This window comes from Maniola hyperantus, chromosome 1 (assembly GCF_902806685.2).
Source record: "Maniola hyperantus chromosome 1, iAphHyp1.2, whole genome shotgun sequence".
Taxonomy (NCBI): domain Eukaryota; kingdom Metazoa; phylum Arthropoda; class Insecta; order Lepidoptera; family Nymphalidae; genus Maniola; species Maniola hyperantus.
Window position 1 is genome coordinate 18,529,294 of NC_048536.1, and position 14,742 is coordinate 18,544,035.

Sequence of the window (14,742 nt, forward strand, 5' to 3'; positions counted from 1 at the left end):
GTGGACGAAGTCGCGAGCATCAGCTAGCGATGATATACAAATTGACGTCCCCATAATTACTTTGCGAACAGAGAGCGCGATTGAATTTTCGTTTAATTAGCGATCAACTTCCTCAGAAGACGTTCCACTTGATTGAAAGACAACAACGTGTTAATCAGATCCAACACCTGCAGGGAGGTGTTGTCGCCTCCACTCCGAGCGGCGATGATTCCCTCACTAAGTGATTTTAAGTTCAAAACTCCCTTCGCAAACCAATCGATGCCAAACATGTCATGACTAGTAATGAGTTTCTGAATACGCAACCATTGACTTATATAAGTACTATATACTTCGTATGGACAGGGTTATTGAACAAACAAAATGGCACCGACTCAGTGCTGCTTTAGCACCAATGCAACCTCAGTGACGTCTGGATTTCAAACGGGTCGTTCATTAGTATCTAAGAGGTGGCGCTGACTTTTTTTAAATGCAGATACAAGTTAGCCCTTGCTTGCAATCTCACCTGGTGGTAAGTGATGATGCAATCTAAGATGGAGGCGGGGTAACTTCCTCAGAAGACGTTCCACTTGATTGAAAGACAACAAATTGCACCTCCCTGCGACTGCCTCCAGTCCAAGTGGCGATGATTCTCTTACTAAGTGATTTTAAGTTCAAAACTCCCTTCGCAAATCGATGCCAAACATGCCTTGACTGCTAATGAGTTTCTGAATACGCAACAAACTTTTTTTTAAATTCAGATACAAGTTAGCCCTCACCGCCATTTTTCCAAACTTTTTTATAGAACCTGCTGTTCGATTGCGGTAGAATGACAGCTACAATGTCACGATCGCAATCACCTCTGATTGGTTGACGCTCGCTCACTATTGTCTACAATTCATTGTTGCAACATGAATCGCAAAAATTCAGCCAATCATAACAATTGAGATTGTAATAATGATTGATGCAAGCTTTACGAAATCGACCTACAGCATTATTGAGTTACATTAACACTCAAAAAGTCACCGACATATTAATTACAAAACAAACGACCGTATCGGCGAGTGGCAAAATGGCAATGCATAAATACATGATAATATACAATTTATTCATCGCATTCAAATTGGTTTTAATTTTAACCTCCTCACTTTTGCCACTTTTATTGGCGCCATAAATACAGGGGGTGTCATTACAGTTATTGTATTTTCGGTAATGAGTGCCGTCCCGTGCCGTGCCCGCTCCCTCGGGGTGTAATTACTCCCCGGACATTCCTGGCATTAATTGGATCGCCCTTTGAAACAAAACCGTATTCGATCTCTCCGCGCGCCTTTATTGAAACGCGATCAGTCATTTTACAGCTCTCTCTCCTATCCTATTCATTTCCTTTGCGTTCATTGATTGCTCTTTTTGCATCGACAGCGTTCTATTATGAGCTAGAAAATCTTAATGCATGCGAAATTTTAGCTGTAGGCTTTCGAGCAATTAGGCTTGACTTGAGTTCAGCTCAGTCAGATATCAAACCAGAAATGAGGAGGTCCGAAAGAGGATCAGAGTAACTGACATATCCCGTCAACATCCGATCTACGCGTACGAAACGCTTTGCGTCATCATTCCTTATACGTATGGCTAGGGTCTGGAATACTCTTCCTAGATCAGTGTTTCCTGCCAATTATAATCCGGGTATCTTTAAAACAAGAGTGAATAGGCACCTTCTACACAAACGCGTACCATCTTAGGCCACATCACCACTTCCCATCAGGTGTGATCGTGGTCAAGCGTGCGCCTGTAATGAATAAAAAAATGTAGTTCAGCGGGTTACGAAGCTGGAGTGGCAATGGGCAGGGTAGGTACATAATTCGAAAAACCGATAGACGTTGGGGTCCGATAGACCCCATCGGTCCCACGTGAAGACTAAAGTGTGTGAAAAGTGAGGCTTTAGGTGCGTTTTTCAGGCCGATTTAATAAACAAGAACAATTATTTTGTTGATGAGTTAAATACACGCAGTCAGTTAAATACACGCAGTCAGTTAAACCGTAGCTTCCTATAACGAGGATAATACCATTATCGTTCAGTTATTCATGAATATCATAATTTTCACTATCCATTCAATTCTGAACTCAATAAAAGTAGGACGAGAGTTCAATTTTCAGGGAAGTATTTAAAAGCATATTTTTAATTACTTGCCTGAAAAAAGTCTCTTCTACAGGGATAACGATAATAAGGCTGCTAATTAAAACAAAATTATATTGTTAAAAGTTAACAGTCCTTTTTTCGTCGCTATTAATTAATAATAATAAAATTAAATAATTTCATTAATCAAATTACCTGCTTTTGGGTTCTCCGTCAATTAATATAATGAAGAAAACGGTAAAGTGCGAGTCGGACTCGCACACGAAGGGTTCCGTACCATCGTACAATACGACAAAGTTAAAAACTAAAACTTGACCTCACTTACCAAAATGTAGTTTAGTTTCCACCGGAGAGGAAGTTGGAAGTTGCAACATACATAGCCTAGTGGTTACGACGCCCGCCTCCTATTCGGAAGGTCGGGGGTTCGATCCCGGGCACACACCTCTAACTTTTCGGAGTTATATGTGCGTTTTAAGAAATATTTAATTTCACTCGTCAGGAAAACGTCGTGAGGAAACCTGCACGCCTGAGAGTTCTATAATTTGGCCAGCGTGGTGGGCTATGGCCAAACCGTTCTCATTCTGTGAGGAGACCCGTGCTCTGTAGTGAGCCGGCTATGAGTTGATCATGATGATGATGATGATACTTTATTATTATTATTTTTAATTTTTAAATACATATCAAAAATTGTGGACCGCCAGAAATCGAACCCGCGTCTCCTGGGATCGCGCCGAACGCTCTAACTACTAAGCTATGGCACGCTTGCTGCCAGTGACGAAATTTGTGATATGTATTTTCACTCAGTAGGTACTACTTCATCATCAACCATTAGACGTCCACTGCTGGACATAGGTCTCTTGTAGGGACTTCCACACGCCACGGTCTTGCGCCGCCGCCATCCAGCGGCTTCCTGCGACTCGTCTGATGTCGTCCGTCCACCTAGTGGGGGGTCTTCCAACGCTGCGTCTTCCGGTGCGAGGTCTACTTATCACACTGCTAGGTATCTACTAGGTATCTAGGTGTAGTATTATGTATTCTGAGCTTTAATCTTCAATTTGTAGGTTAACCCAGTTTCAGAAAGAGCACTTTAAAATGTGTTCGAGTTGTTATTAACCTTGTTTGTATTCAAAGCGCGGGCGTCGATTGATTCTCGGAGAGTTTTGAACTTTAAACCACTTGGAAAGGCCATCAAAGACGGAGGAGGAAACGTTCCCGCAGATTTGGTTATATTAGCTCTCTGTTGTCCCTCCATTCTATCGAGTAGAATATTTTAGTAGGGACTAGCTTACGCTCGCGATTTCGTCCGCGTGGACTACACAAATTTCAAACCTCTATTTCACCCCCTTGGGGGTTGAATTATCACAATCGTCTCTTAGCGGATGCCTACCTCTTAATAGCTACCTGCATGCCAAATTTCAACCCGACGCGACGATCCGATTTTTCGGGATTAAAAGCCTATATCCTTCCCCGGGATGTGAGCTATCTTTGTACCAAATTTCATTGAAATCGGATGAACGGATGAACCGTGAAACGCTAGCAAATAGACAGACAGACACACTTTCGCATTTATAATATTAATTTTTTATTTTTTTATTTTATTTATTTTTGCAATCAACAGCGATATATACAATATAATTTTACATAATAACAGACTGAAAATAAGGCGAAATAGGATTACAATTTTTTACAGATTACTTAAATAGATATTAAATATAAATTTATAACAGTACGTTTGATAATTTAAACAAGCTTTACAATAATATAATAATATGAAAATATAAAAGTCAATTAACTAGTAAAAATACCTAGTAGGTGATTCACAACATTTGTATGTGTGAGTGTATGTGTGTCTGTGTGTGTGTGGGTGTGTGTTTGTGTGTGGGAGAGAGAGTATGCGTGAGTGCGTCCTATTAAGTCTGGATTAGTTTAATATTAGTATCTAACATAGATTGAAAGTGTTTTGCGTTATGATAATTATTATAAATTGTAATAATGGTTATTAATATTGAATACCAGATACTGCGGCCAGCAACAGTTTAAATTATTCTGCATTGGTATTACTTTGTGGTTATTATACTAATTTAATTTATTCTAAAATTAACAATAAAAGCCATTGTTATTAAATTCTAAAGGATTTCTTTTATATATGACTAGCGACCCGCCCTGGCTTCGCACGGGTTGTTTATTACAATTTTCGTAGCTATCTCTAATTTTTTTAATTAAAAAAATTTGAGATAGCTACGAAACAGTAGAAAGCTACATTATTCCTGTACACTCAGGAATAATGTAGCTTTCTACAGGTGAAAGAATTTTCGTTCGGTTCAGTAGTTCCAGAGATTACCCCATACATACAAACTTAGAAATTTTACCTCTTTATAATATTAGTATAGATAAATTATAATTTTGTAAATACTACGAGTATATGATGCTCGCGACTTTCTCTATGTGGATTTAGGTTTGTAAAAATCCCGAGGAAACTATAATTATTATTTTAGGGGATAAAGAGTAACCTATACCCGGAATGGGAGCTAATTTATTTATTTACCTTTCATTTAAATCAATGTAAGTATAAATTCGCCTTGAAAATGTAGCAGACAGACAGACAGACAGAACAGGCATTAGTATGGATTTGGATATCATGCAATTTGATTACAAAAATGGCTTCTTACTCCTAGGTATTGGCTTTGGTTTCGAGAGAGAGTCGAGTCATAATTCGTTTTTTTTTTTTAAACAATTACGATCAAACTTAGCTCTTTAATTTGTTAGTCTGATTAAAATAGCTTACGAACTGAGAAAGTCACAATCACTAGTTTTTGCGAAAGACGCGAATAAAACTAAGAAAAAATACAAATCATCACAATTTTAGGCTTCATCCAAACCCGCGCGATCAATGCAACTACGCAGCGGGAACATCATCTGCGCGCGGCGCGGTGGCGGCGGGCGCCTCCTACGTTTGGACGATTTAACCTCGTCCAAGCTCCTACGCCATGCACATTGCACACCCCACGCGGCCACAACACCTACACGTACAGATTCGCGACGTGGACGCTCCCGCAACGCGTTCGCATTCCGCATCCCGCGTTCATGACGGGCAGGTGTGGCTCTAGCTTTATAATTGGACCCATAGCTAATAATACTTGGAGATAAAAAAGGCTTGCTCTAGAGGTTTCGAGATTCTCTTTATAATAAGTAATACCAAGGTTTATCTGTTATATTTGGGAAAACTCCTCTTATAGCAATTTGTCTCGTTTCTACCTTTACTGGCATGTTTTCTTTCACTCTACCTACGTGGGTGGACCATTTACATTTTAATCTAACCGGGTGTCAAAAGCCTTTATGTTTCTTGCCTTTGTCACAAAGTTCAACTTGATAATTAATTAGAGCTCTGAGAAGATAACAATATTATTTTATACCTCAGTATATTTTTGTAGGTACCTATTTAGTGTGATGTTCACAGTAGGTCGGTTTGAAGGAGTAAAAATCTCGTACAAATTAATTTACTGTTTTGTTTTATTTTGCATGAAACGACTCACTGACTGACTAACTGACTGGTCTATTTGTGTTTTTTTATCTTTTAGTAAAGTAGGTTGGTTTAAATTAATATGTAGTACAGTTTTATTATAAGTATAGATAAAGGTGTATGGATAGTGATAATGAAAATATTATAGTAGTAAGTTATGTACGTCATAATATTATTATTAAGAGCGCCACCTCGCCAACAAACTGGCCCACCAGTTTGGCGAGTTAGAAAATTGTAAGACCTCTTTAAAATTTAAGAATAAATAAATTTAAAAAAATCAACGCACAAACTACTGGACGGATCGGGCTGAAATTTGGCATGAAGCTATTATGACGTAGACATCCGCTAAGAAAGGATTTTTGAAAATTCAACCCAGTTTTTGAAAATCAGTAAAATAGGGGTTTGAAATTGGTGTAGTCGCGGGATTAAGCTAGTATTTAATAAATAAGCATGATTATAAAACTTAATTCGGAATAGACTGTTTAATTACATGGGGGGGGGGGGGGGGGGGGGGGCATCTTCCAATATAATGATTGTCCAGTGCGTGTGTTTGGACGTAACAATGGTAACAATCAGCCGGAGATTACACTGATTACATTGGTCTGGCCGGAGCAATAATGCTCCAATAGTGGCGCCGATTCTGTTGTCTTTCTCTAACCTAAATTTAAAATATGTGCTTCTTTTTCTTTTTAATATTTCTAAAACAGGACGGAACATGAATTTTACATTTAAAGGCTCTTTAGTGCACGCCACAAATTTAAACAATAGGCTCGCGACTGGCAGCTAAAGTCACGAGCTTTGACAGCTCTAAATTAAGTTTAAAACTGTGCATGTCCTTTTCATATTACATTTGTAAGAAAAGGATGCGAATACTCTAAAATTTAGTTGTGCTCAGAATCAGTATCAGTGTTTGTGAAATTATAATTAATCAACTGCGCGCACTGCAGTCAGTAGCTATGTTAGTACACAGATTTATTGTACTTGTGTACGTTTTAATTAAACAGCTAAAGTATGTGCCTAATTACTATTTATTATGTATCGAGTGATTAGAATTTGATGGATTCTCCATTTGAATATATTTTAATACATTTGGTACATTATCTATATTATTTTATTTGACAGACAGTGGTTGCTATTTACACTGTTATTCTAGGACCGAGCCTCAGAACAAGGACTATTAGAAATAGCCCTAGCAAGGACTATTAGAGATAGCTAAATGCATTTAAGCTCTTATTAGAACGTGACAAAATGATTATGTTTTGTCCTTATCACCGTGGCCACTTTTTTTGTTTGCCAAAATGTATTTGTACGTGAGATTTTGGCAAACAATGTGAAGTGTGGAAGGAATGACATTTCACAAGTAAGAAAATCTGCTTTAGCGAGAGGAACTGAGGGGGCCACGCTAGTTGCAAATCTGGACATATCTGTGGACCGAGCGATTGAATTACCTATTATGTCCGTTTCGTCCGCCTGGATTTACGTTTTTCAAAATCCCGCGGAAACTCTTTGATTTTCCGGGATAAAAAGTAACCTATGTGTTAATCCAGGGTATAATCTATCTCCATTCAAAATTTCAGCCAAATCCGTCCAGTAGTTTTTGCGTGATTGAGTAACAAACATCCAAACATCCACACTTTCTAAAGCCGAAATAAATATACTTATACCAACAGCTCGAAACTTCAGTTTAGTGCTGACGTCACTATAATGGCGGCCGCGCACATTAGCAATTTGCGGGACTTATACCATAGTTTGTGGCAAAAAAAAAATCCAAAGGAAAAGTAGTTAAAACAAAACTGCGCTACTCCGACCGAAGTTGTAGAACATTCGCATTTTTCGCCTCAGCTCCGAACTAGTTGTCGCGAAATGCAAAACAAACAAACAAACTAAATATTTATGCTGGAGGAGAATTTACACCTTGCCAATTGACGAACTTTTCCAAAGTTTTGAGAACTAGTAGATAACTGAACGAATTACGAAAGCCATAACTTGGTAGATAATGTAGGTACTTGGTAAAGATTTATTAAGAATCGGTGCATTGCAAGAACTATTTAACTCATTTTTTTTCATTCGATGTTATTAATTGCAGGCAACTGAAATGCCCTGGCCTAAGTACTTATTCTTATAAAGGATACATACGACATTTTGCACGATAAATCTTCGTTTTCTCTTTCTTTAAATCAAAAACTATTAAGCATAAAAATAAATAAAAATCTTTTTTAGGATCTATAGGTAAAGCCCTTTTATTATATGATACCCCACTTGGTATTTTAATCTTATTGTGAAAGTTGAAAAATAATACTAATTATTTTTTTTTAAATACATTTTAATTTTTTTATTCACAAATTCACGGTTTTCGGAGTTTTCCCCTTACGTCTTCTATAAGACCTACCTACCTGCCAAATTTTGTGATTCTAGGTCAACGGGAAGTACCCTATAGATTTTCTTGACATACACGACGGACAAACGGACAGACAGACAACCTATAAAGGTTCGTTTTTCCTTTTGAGGTACGGAACCCTTAAAATCAGGAGGCTATTAATGGACTATAAGACTGATTGAAGATGTTTGTTGCAGTGCCACCAGAGAAGCCCGTGGTGGTGGACAGGTGGGGCCGCGTCATCAACGCCACCACGCTCGGCCCTCACGAGGAAGGGGACGACGTGCTGCTCACATGCCGAGTGCTTGGAGGTACGTACGACTAGATTGTTAAAAGATAGTACATAACTACCATCGCATACAGTGGCTAGTTCTTTGTACTCAATCTTTAAGCTAAACGGACAGTTTAAAATGCATTGCTATCTCTTTATAAGCTTTACGCTTACTTGGAGGAGAACGGGGAATAATAATCATGATAAACATAGCTACCTAGTATACTTTTTTTTTAAACCCCCCTATAGAAAAGATAAGCACATCCATTCAACTGATTTTAAAGAAATTTGGTACAGAGATAGCTTGCATACCGGGGAAGGACACAGGCTACTTTTTTATCCTGGAAAATCAAAGAGTTTCCACGTGATTTTTAGAAAACTTAACTATTTGGTACGGAGATAGCTTGCATCCTGGAGCTTGCATCTTTGGCATAGACATACTTTCTATCCCGGAAAATTAGAAAGTTCCCACGGGAATTTAGAGAAATCCACGCGGATGCAGTCGTGGGCATCATCTAGTTTTAAATAATGCGCTTTCTTCACTAGATACAATTTACAGAACTAAAAGCGAAATTTTTCAACTTCGAAAAAAGAGATTTGATCCAAATTAATTAAAAGCGTACTTAATTATTCATAATGAAAATCTAATTTTCATTCAACGTCAGCATTTCTTATTAAATTATAAAATGTACCTATCTAATTATACATTATGTATCTCATTCTAAAAAACCGTAGTTAAGCTTTATCCCTAATTAATCTAATGAAAACTCAAAGCCGTTAAGAATTTTCTTTTAAAAGATAATAAAAGAAAAGAAAGGAATGTTCAAACAAGGTTCAAACCGAACAAGCGTCGTAGGTTTTCCTTTCTCCAGCCTCGAGGCGGGCGGGCGGGCGGGCGGGCGGGCGGCGCGCTCTAGCGGATACACCGAAACGCTTTCAACTCGCAAAACATTGGTATTTGCTATTGCGAACGATATTTTTTTAAATAAAAACTGATACTAAATCTTATACTAAACATTATCGATATCTTATCTGTTTGTTATCTAGCATTAGCACATCGTGATTCACTCAATAATAAAAACTCATGTTGTATTCTTCACTAGCTTATGCTCGCGACTTACAAATTTCAAACCCCTATTTCACTCCCTTAGGGGTTGAATTTTTAAAAATTCTTTCTTAGCGGTTGCATATGTCATAATAGCTATCTGCATGCAACATTTCAGCTCGATCCGTCCAGTAGTTTGAGCTGTGCGTAAATAGATCACTTAGTCAATCCTTTTATATATTCAGATGAACGTCATCATATCAACCCATCGTCGGCTCACTACTAAACACAGTTCTCCTCTCAGGATATTATCTGTACCTGTCATATTATTGCCAAAGAAAAATCACTAACAAATTAACGTTGTAAATTATGTAAAAGAGTGTTAAAGCAATAATCATGATCAACCCATCGCAGGCCCACTACCTACTGAGAACGGGTCTCCTCTCAAAATGAAAAGGGTTTAGGCCACAGTCCGTCACCTGGCCGAGTGTAGATTGGTAGACTTTACACACCTTTGAAAATACAATGAAAAACTCTTAGACATGCAAGTTTCCTCTCGATGTTCTCCTTTAATTGCTTAAAACGCACAAAGCCCCAAAAAGTTAGAGGTGCGTGCCCGGAATCGAACCCCCGGCCACCCGAATATGAGGTCTCAGTCACTAGGCTCATCATCATCATCACTAACAACTGATAGACGTCCACTGCTGGACATAGGTTTCTTGTAGGGAATGCCACACGCCACGGTCTTGGGCCTCCTGGATCTAGTGGCTCCCTACGACTCGTCTGATGTCGTCCGGCCACCTAGCGGCGGTTTGTACAACTCTGCGCCTTCCGGTGTGAGGTCGCCATTCCAGCACCTTGGGACCCCAACGTCTAAATATCGGTTTTTTTGATTACCACGGCTTGAAAAAGCAATAATACTCGCAACTAATACTAAGAGATTCGCCTACAAAAGTACGGAATAATCTACTCAATACGCTTTTATTGTAATGAAAATGTCCGATCCAATAACCGCAAATTTTTCCCCAGAAGAAAAACCCCTCGTGCCCACAAAAGCGGTACTTTTTAAATAATTACACCCTCGAATTAGACAAATCAAATCAAATCTGAAGAGCTCCTTATCTGATGACGGCGAAGTGCCGGAGATTTGTGGGGTGCCAGACATTTACATAATCGAGAAATTGATTGAAGCGTATCTCACTAGAAACGAAAAAAACAGTCAAGTGCGTGTCGGGCCACGCGTAGGTGGGGTTCCGTACTTGCCCCTCACAATCAGTACATTATAAATGCGAAAGTGTGTTTGTTTGTTGGTTTGCCCTTCAATCACGTCGCAATTACGGTGCAATGCATTGACGTGATTTTTGCATGGGTATAAATAAAGACCTTATATTCCGGAAAATCAAAGAGTTCCCACGGGATTTTTAAAAAACCTAATTCCACGAGGATGAAGTCGCGGACATCAGCTAGCAATATATAGCAATATACTGGCTGTTTTACACAACTAACAAGGTAATGTACGATGGTATTAGAAACCTCAATATCATATTTTTTTTTAAACCTATCTATAGATACCCCACACGTATGGGTTTGATGAAAAAAAAAAATTAAGTTTCAGTTCTAAGTATGGGGAACCCCCAATTTTTTTTTTCTATTTTTGTGTGAAAATCTTACAGAATCTTACGGTTCACAGAATACCATCTACTTACCAAGTTTCAACAGTATAGTTCTTATAGTTTCGTAAAAAAAGTGGCTGTGACATACGGACAGACGGACAAACAGACAGATAATATGACGAATCTATAAGGGCTCCGTTTTTTGCCATTTGTCTACGGAACCCTAAAAATGGTGTTCACATACAACATTATTTTTTGAAGACGTATCCAACGACACCCTATAGGTACCATGAAATGTACAAGAAAAAATTCAACTCCACTTTACGGGTAGGGGAGCCCTGAATATTTTTTTTACATTTTATTTTACCACTTTCGAACATGGTCAAATTTTAAGGGTTCCTTGTTTACTACGGACCCCTAAAAAGATTCAATGATGGTAAGGGCAGATGCCTTTCTAATGACGAGGGCTTAGTTGGGGCTGTTTTTAGGACAGTTTTTGAGGGGTCGCCTGTTGCACGTACTCGTTTAAAGCCCCCATTCCCTGTTTTTGGAGGCTTTATATCCTTGCTGAATTTAGAGATTATGTGATCACTTTTTTATGTAAAGTATTTATTTTGCAATAAGTGAATATCCGTCTTTGCAGAAATTGTTGTTTGTACTTAATAATTTCATTTTTCTAGTAGCTATTCTAAATGCGAAAGTGTGTCTGTCTGTCTTTCTGCTGGCATGGCACGGCATTTAATCGATTTTTACGAAAAGTAGTTGCATCCCGGGGAAGGACATAGACTACTTTTAATCTCCGAAATTTTTGATTTTGGAGTTCTCACGGGATTACAAATCCAACTTGATAAAAACAAAAATGCAATAAATTACGTGTTTGGGTGTAATTTCCAACCAGAAAACACCTGATTGAATAAAATATCTACAACGACCCATTATTTCAGGCCCCGTGTTAGTACTAACGTCTAACGTCTAACACCAAAATCTAATTTAAATAAGCATTAAGCTCTGGTGTTGTGCATTGGCCTGGAAATAAGTGTACCAAAATGAAATTTATTGTTGTGCTGATAGAGTATAATTTGGCGTGTGCAAGTAGCAGCGAGAATTAGGCCGCCACTTCTCGGAGAGAGCGTTCGTGACCTGCTTTATTCGCAATTATGAAAAGGCTAAAACTAGACCGCTTTTTGCAAATCAATTTGTTAATGTACAGTTATTGAGCACCCGCTTCTAGCGATCGATGCTTTGCGAGTAAACGATACTCTAACTCAACTTGAAATACAGAGAGTATGTATTTTAGATAAGTTTTTGACGACCAGAGAGTATTAAGTATAGATAAGAAGAAGTTTGGAATTTTATAATTTCTAAATTTCTTGTCTGGTCTGGTGGGAGGCTTCAGCCGTAGCTAGTTACCATCCTACTGGCAAAGCCGTGCCGATAAGCGATTTAGCGTTCCGGTACGATGCCGTGTAGAAACCAAAGGGGCATGGGTTTAATAAAAACTGCCATACCCCTTTCCAGGTTAGCCCGCTTCCATCTTAGATTGCATCATCACTTAACACCAAGTAAGATTGCAGTCAAGGGCTAACTTGTATCTGAATAAAAACAAAAAAAAGGTTTCGTTGACCAAGAGACCGAAGAATTTTTGATATTAATTTGATATTAATTCGCAACTTGTTGGGTACCTCTGGTAAGAAAATGCGTCTTGACAGATAGAGAGACAGATGGGCAAACAAGTTATTCTATCAGGGTTTCTTTTTCCTTTTAGGGATGGTACCCTAAAAATTATTAACCAAGTACTAGTTAACGAAATGAAAACCTAAGTTAGCGCGCCAACGCGTCGAGTAACTTGTCAAGTCGTGAACAGATGCATGCGGTGTGAGGAGGTTCCCACACAAATCCTAATTGAATCCATTGACGCTCTGAATTAGATTTAGATAACACGCGAGTGGAAACACTATTAGCGATTTAACTCGAACCGAGTGCTTTTGATGCCGATATCAAAGCGGTCTCTAACAGATGTGATTATCTATACTGAATAATATCATGAAGGCTGTCAATTAATGTATCTACCTAACTATTAAATGGCGATCAAAATCGATCCGCTACTAGGTACTAATGCTAGACAAGTGCTAGACTAAAATAATTTATTACTTATAGTTTACTAGCTGACCCGCCCCGGCTTCGCTCGGGTGGAATTTAGAAAATCGAGGTGGAGGTTGAATTTCCAATAATTCTGAAACACTGAAAATCACAAAAACTGAATTCTTTATTTGTGATCGAAAACTCAAAAACCAATTTTCATGCAAATAAATTGAAGAATGACGAACTTTCATACAAACTTCTATCCCCCATTTAACCCACTTAGGGATGTAATTTCGAAAAATCCTTTCTTAGTGGATACCTAGTCTTTACAAAAAATACACCTTCAAAATTTCATGTCTGTAGGACCAGCGGTTTAGGCTGCGCGTTGATATAATATAAGTCAGTCAGTGAGTCAGTCAGGACTTTGAATTTTATATATAACTACCTTGTGCTCGCGACTTCGCCCGCGTGGACTATACAAATTTTAAAACCGTATTTCACCCCCTTAGGGGTTGAATTTTCAAAAAGCCTTTCTTAGCAGGTGTATATGTCATAATAACTATCTGCATGCCAAATTTCAGCCCAATCTGTCCAGTAGTTTGAGCTGTGCGTTGATAGATCACTCAGTCAGTCAGTCTCCTCTCAAGTCACCTTTTCCTTTTATATATTTAGAAAAAAAAGAAGATTACAATATTATGATGTTTGTGAATTCGTCCGCGTGCATTTAGTTTTTTAAAAATCCCCTAGGAAGTCGTTTTCATTCATACAGCCGAAATTGCAGTGTATGCTATTGGTCTGAATCGAAACAACACACCAATGACAGTTTCTTTGAAATTTCATCCAATGAGATTATTTCTAAAACTTAATGCAGTTGTAAAAAGTATGTGATTTGACTCAAACGATAAGTTATTATTTGAAAATTATGACATTCGGCCATCCGGCACTGTGTTGCCTCCCGGCACACACCTTGCACACACACTCATAAATTACAATTTGAAATAAATCATGACAATTGAGACTATTTTAACTTATCGGTCATCTGGTTAAACATCATCTTTCGAGTTAGAATAATACCTATAATGTTTACCCTCAGGTCGACCAGAGCCTTCAGTCCGATGGCTGGTGAACGGCGTGCTGGTGGACGAGGAGTATGAGCACAACACGGGTGACGTCATAGAGAACAGACTGCTGTGGCCCGCCATACGCCGCGCGGACTACGCCGCCGTGTTCACGTGTCAAGCCGCCAACTCACACTTGGTGCCACCCAAGGAGGTCTCACTGGTGCTGGACATGTTCTGTAAGTATCGAGCGACCTTCGACGGACGAGGAGTGTGAGCACAACACGGGTGACGTCATAGAGAACAGACTGCTGTGGCCCGCCATACATTTTTAACATTAAAAAAACATCTTAAATTACACATTAGAAACGTTTACGTACGTTACCAAAAATAATTATCATAAAATGTTTGAAAAGCAACAAAATATTCAAACACAAATTTCATAAGTACATGTATTTATGCACGCCAAATCACGAAGACATTTCACCACAAATCCATTTAGAGCTAGAATTAGGTTAGTCGCTCTAACTGCTGCTTAGACAGCTAAACTAGTAATTTAATTCCGAGCAAGTGCTTCGGATAACGCCGTCTCTGGACTGCTGCATACAGAGCATCCTGACGGCATTTGTCTGTTAAACCTGCTGCATTAGTGAGATAACTTGGCTTTCG

At 38.6% G+C, this 14,742-nt stretch overlaps 1 protein-coding gene and 1 long non-coding RNA gene across 3 annotated transcripts in view; one reads left to right on the plus strand and one right to left on the minus strand.

Moving 5' to 3' along the window:
* The window catches only part of side-II (sidestep II), a 667,447-nt gene that overhangs the window by 488,025 nt on the left and 164,680 nt on the right, over positions 1-14,742 (plus strand). For both annotated transcript variants that reach the window (XM_069499951.1, XM_034972675.2), the window contains exons 5-6: positions 8,202-8,315; positions 14,109-14,312. In XM_069499951.1, coding sequence (XP_069356052.1) covers positions 8,202-8,315; positions 14,109-14,312 — 318 coding nt within the window. The remainder of the gene's footprint in view (positions 1-8,201; positions 8,316-14,108; positions 14,313-14,742) is intronic.
* LOC138402698 (uncharacterized) overlaps positions 1-14,742 on the minus strand; it is a 461,836-nt gene that overhangs the window by 366,812 nt on the left and 80,282 nt on the right. The gene's annotated exons all lie outside the window — the stretch shown is intronic.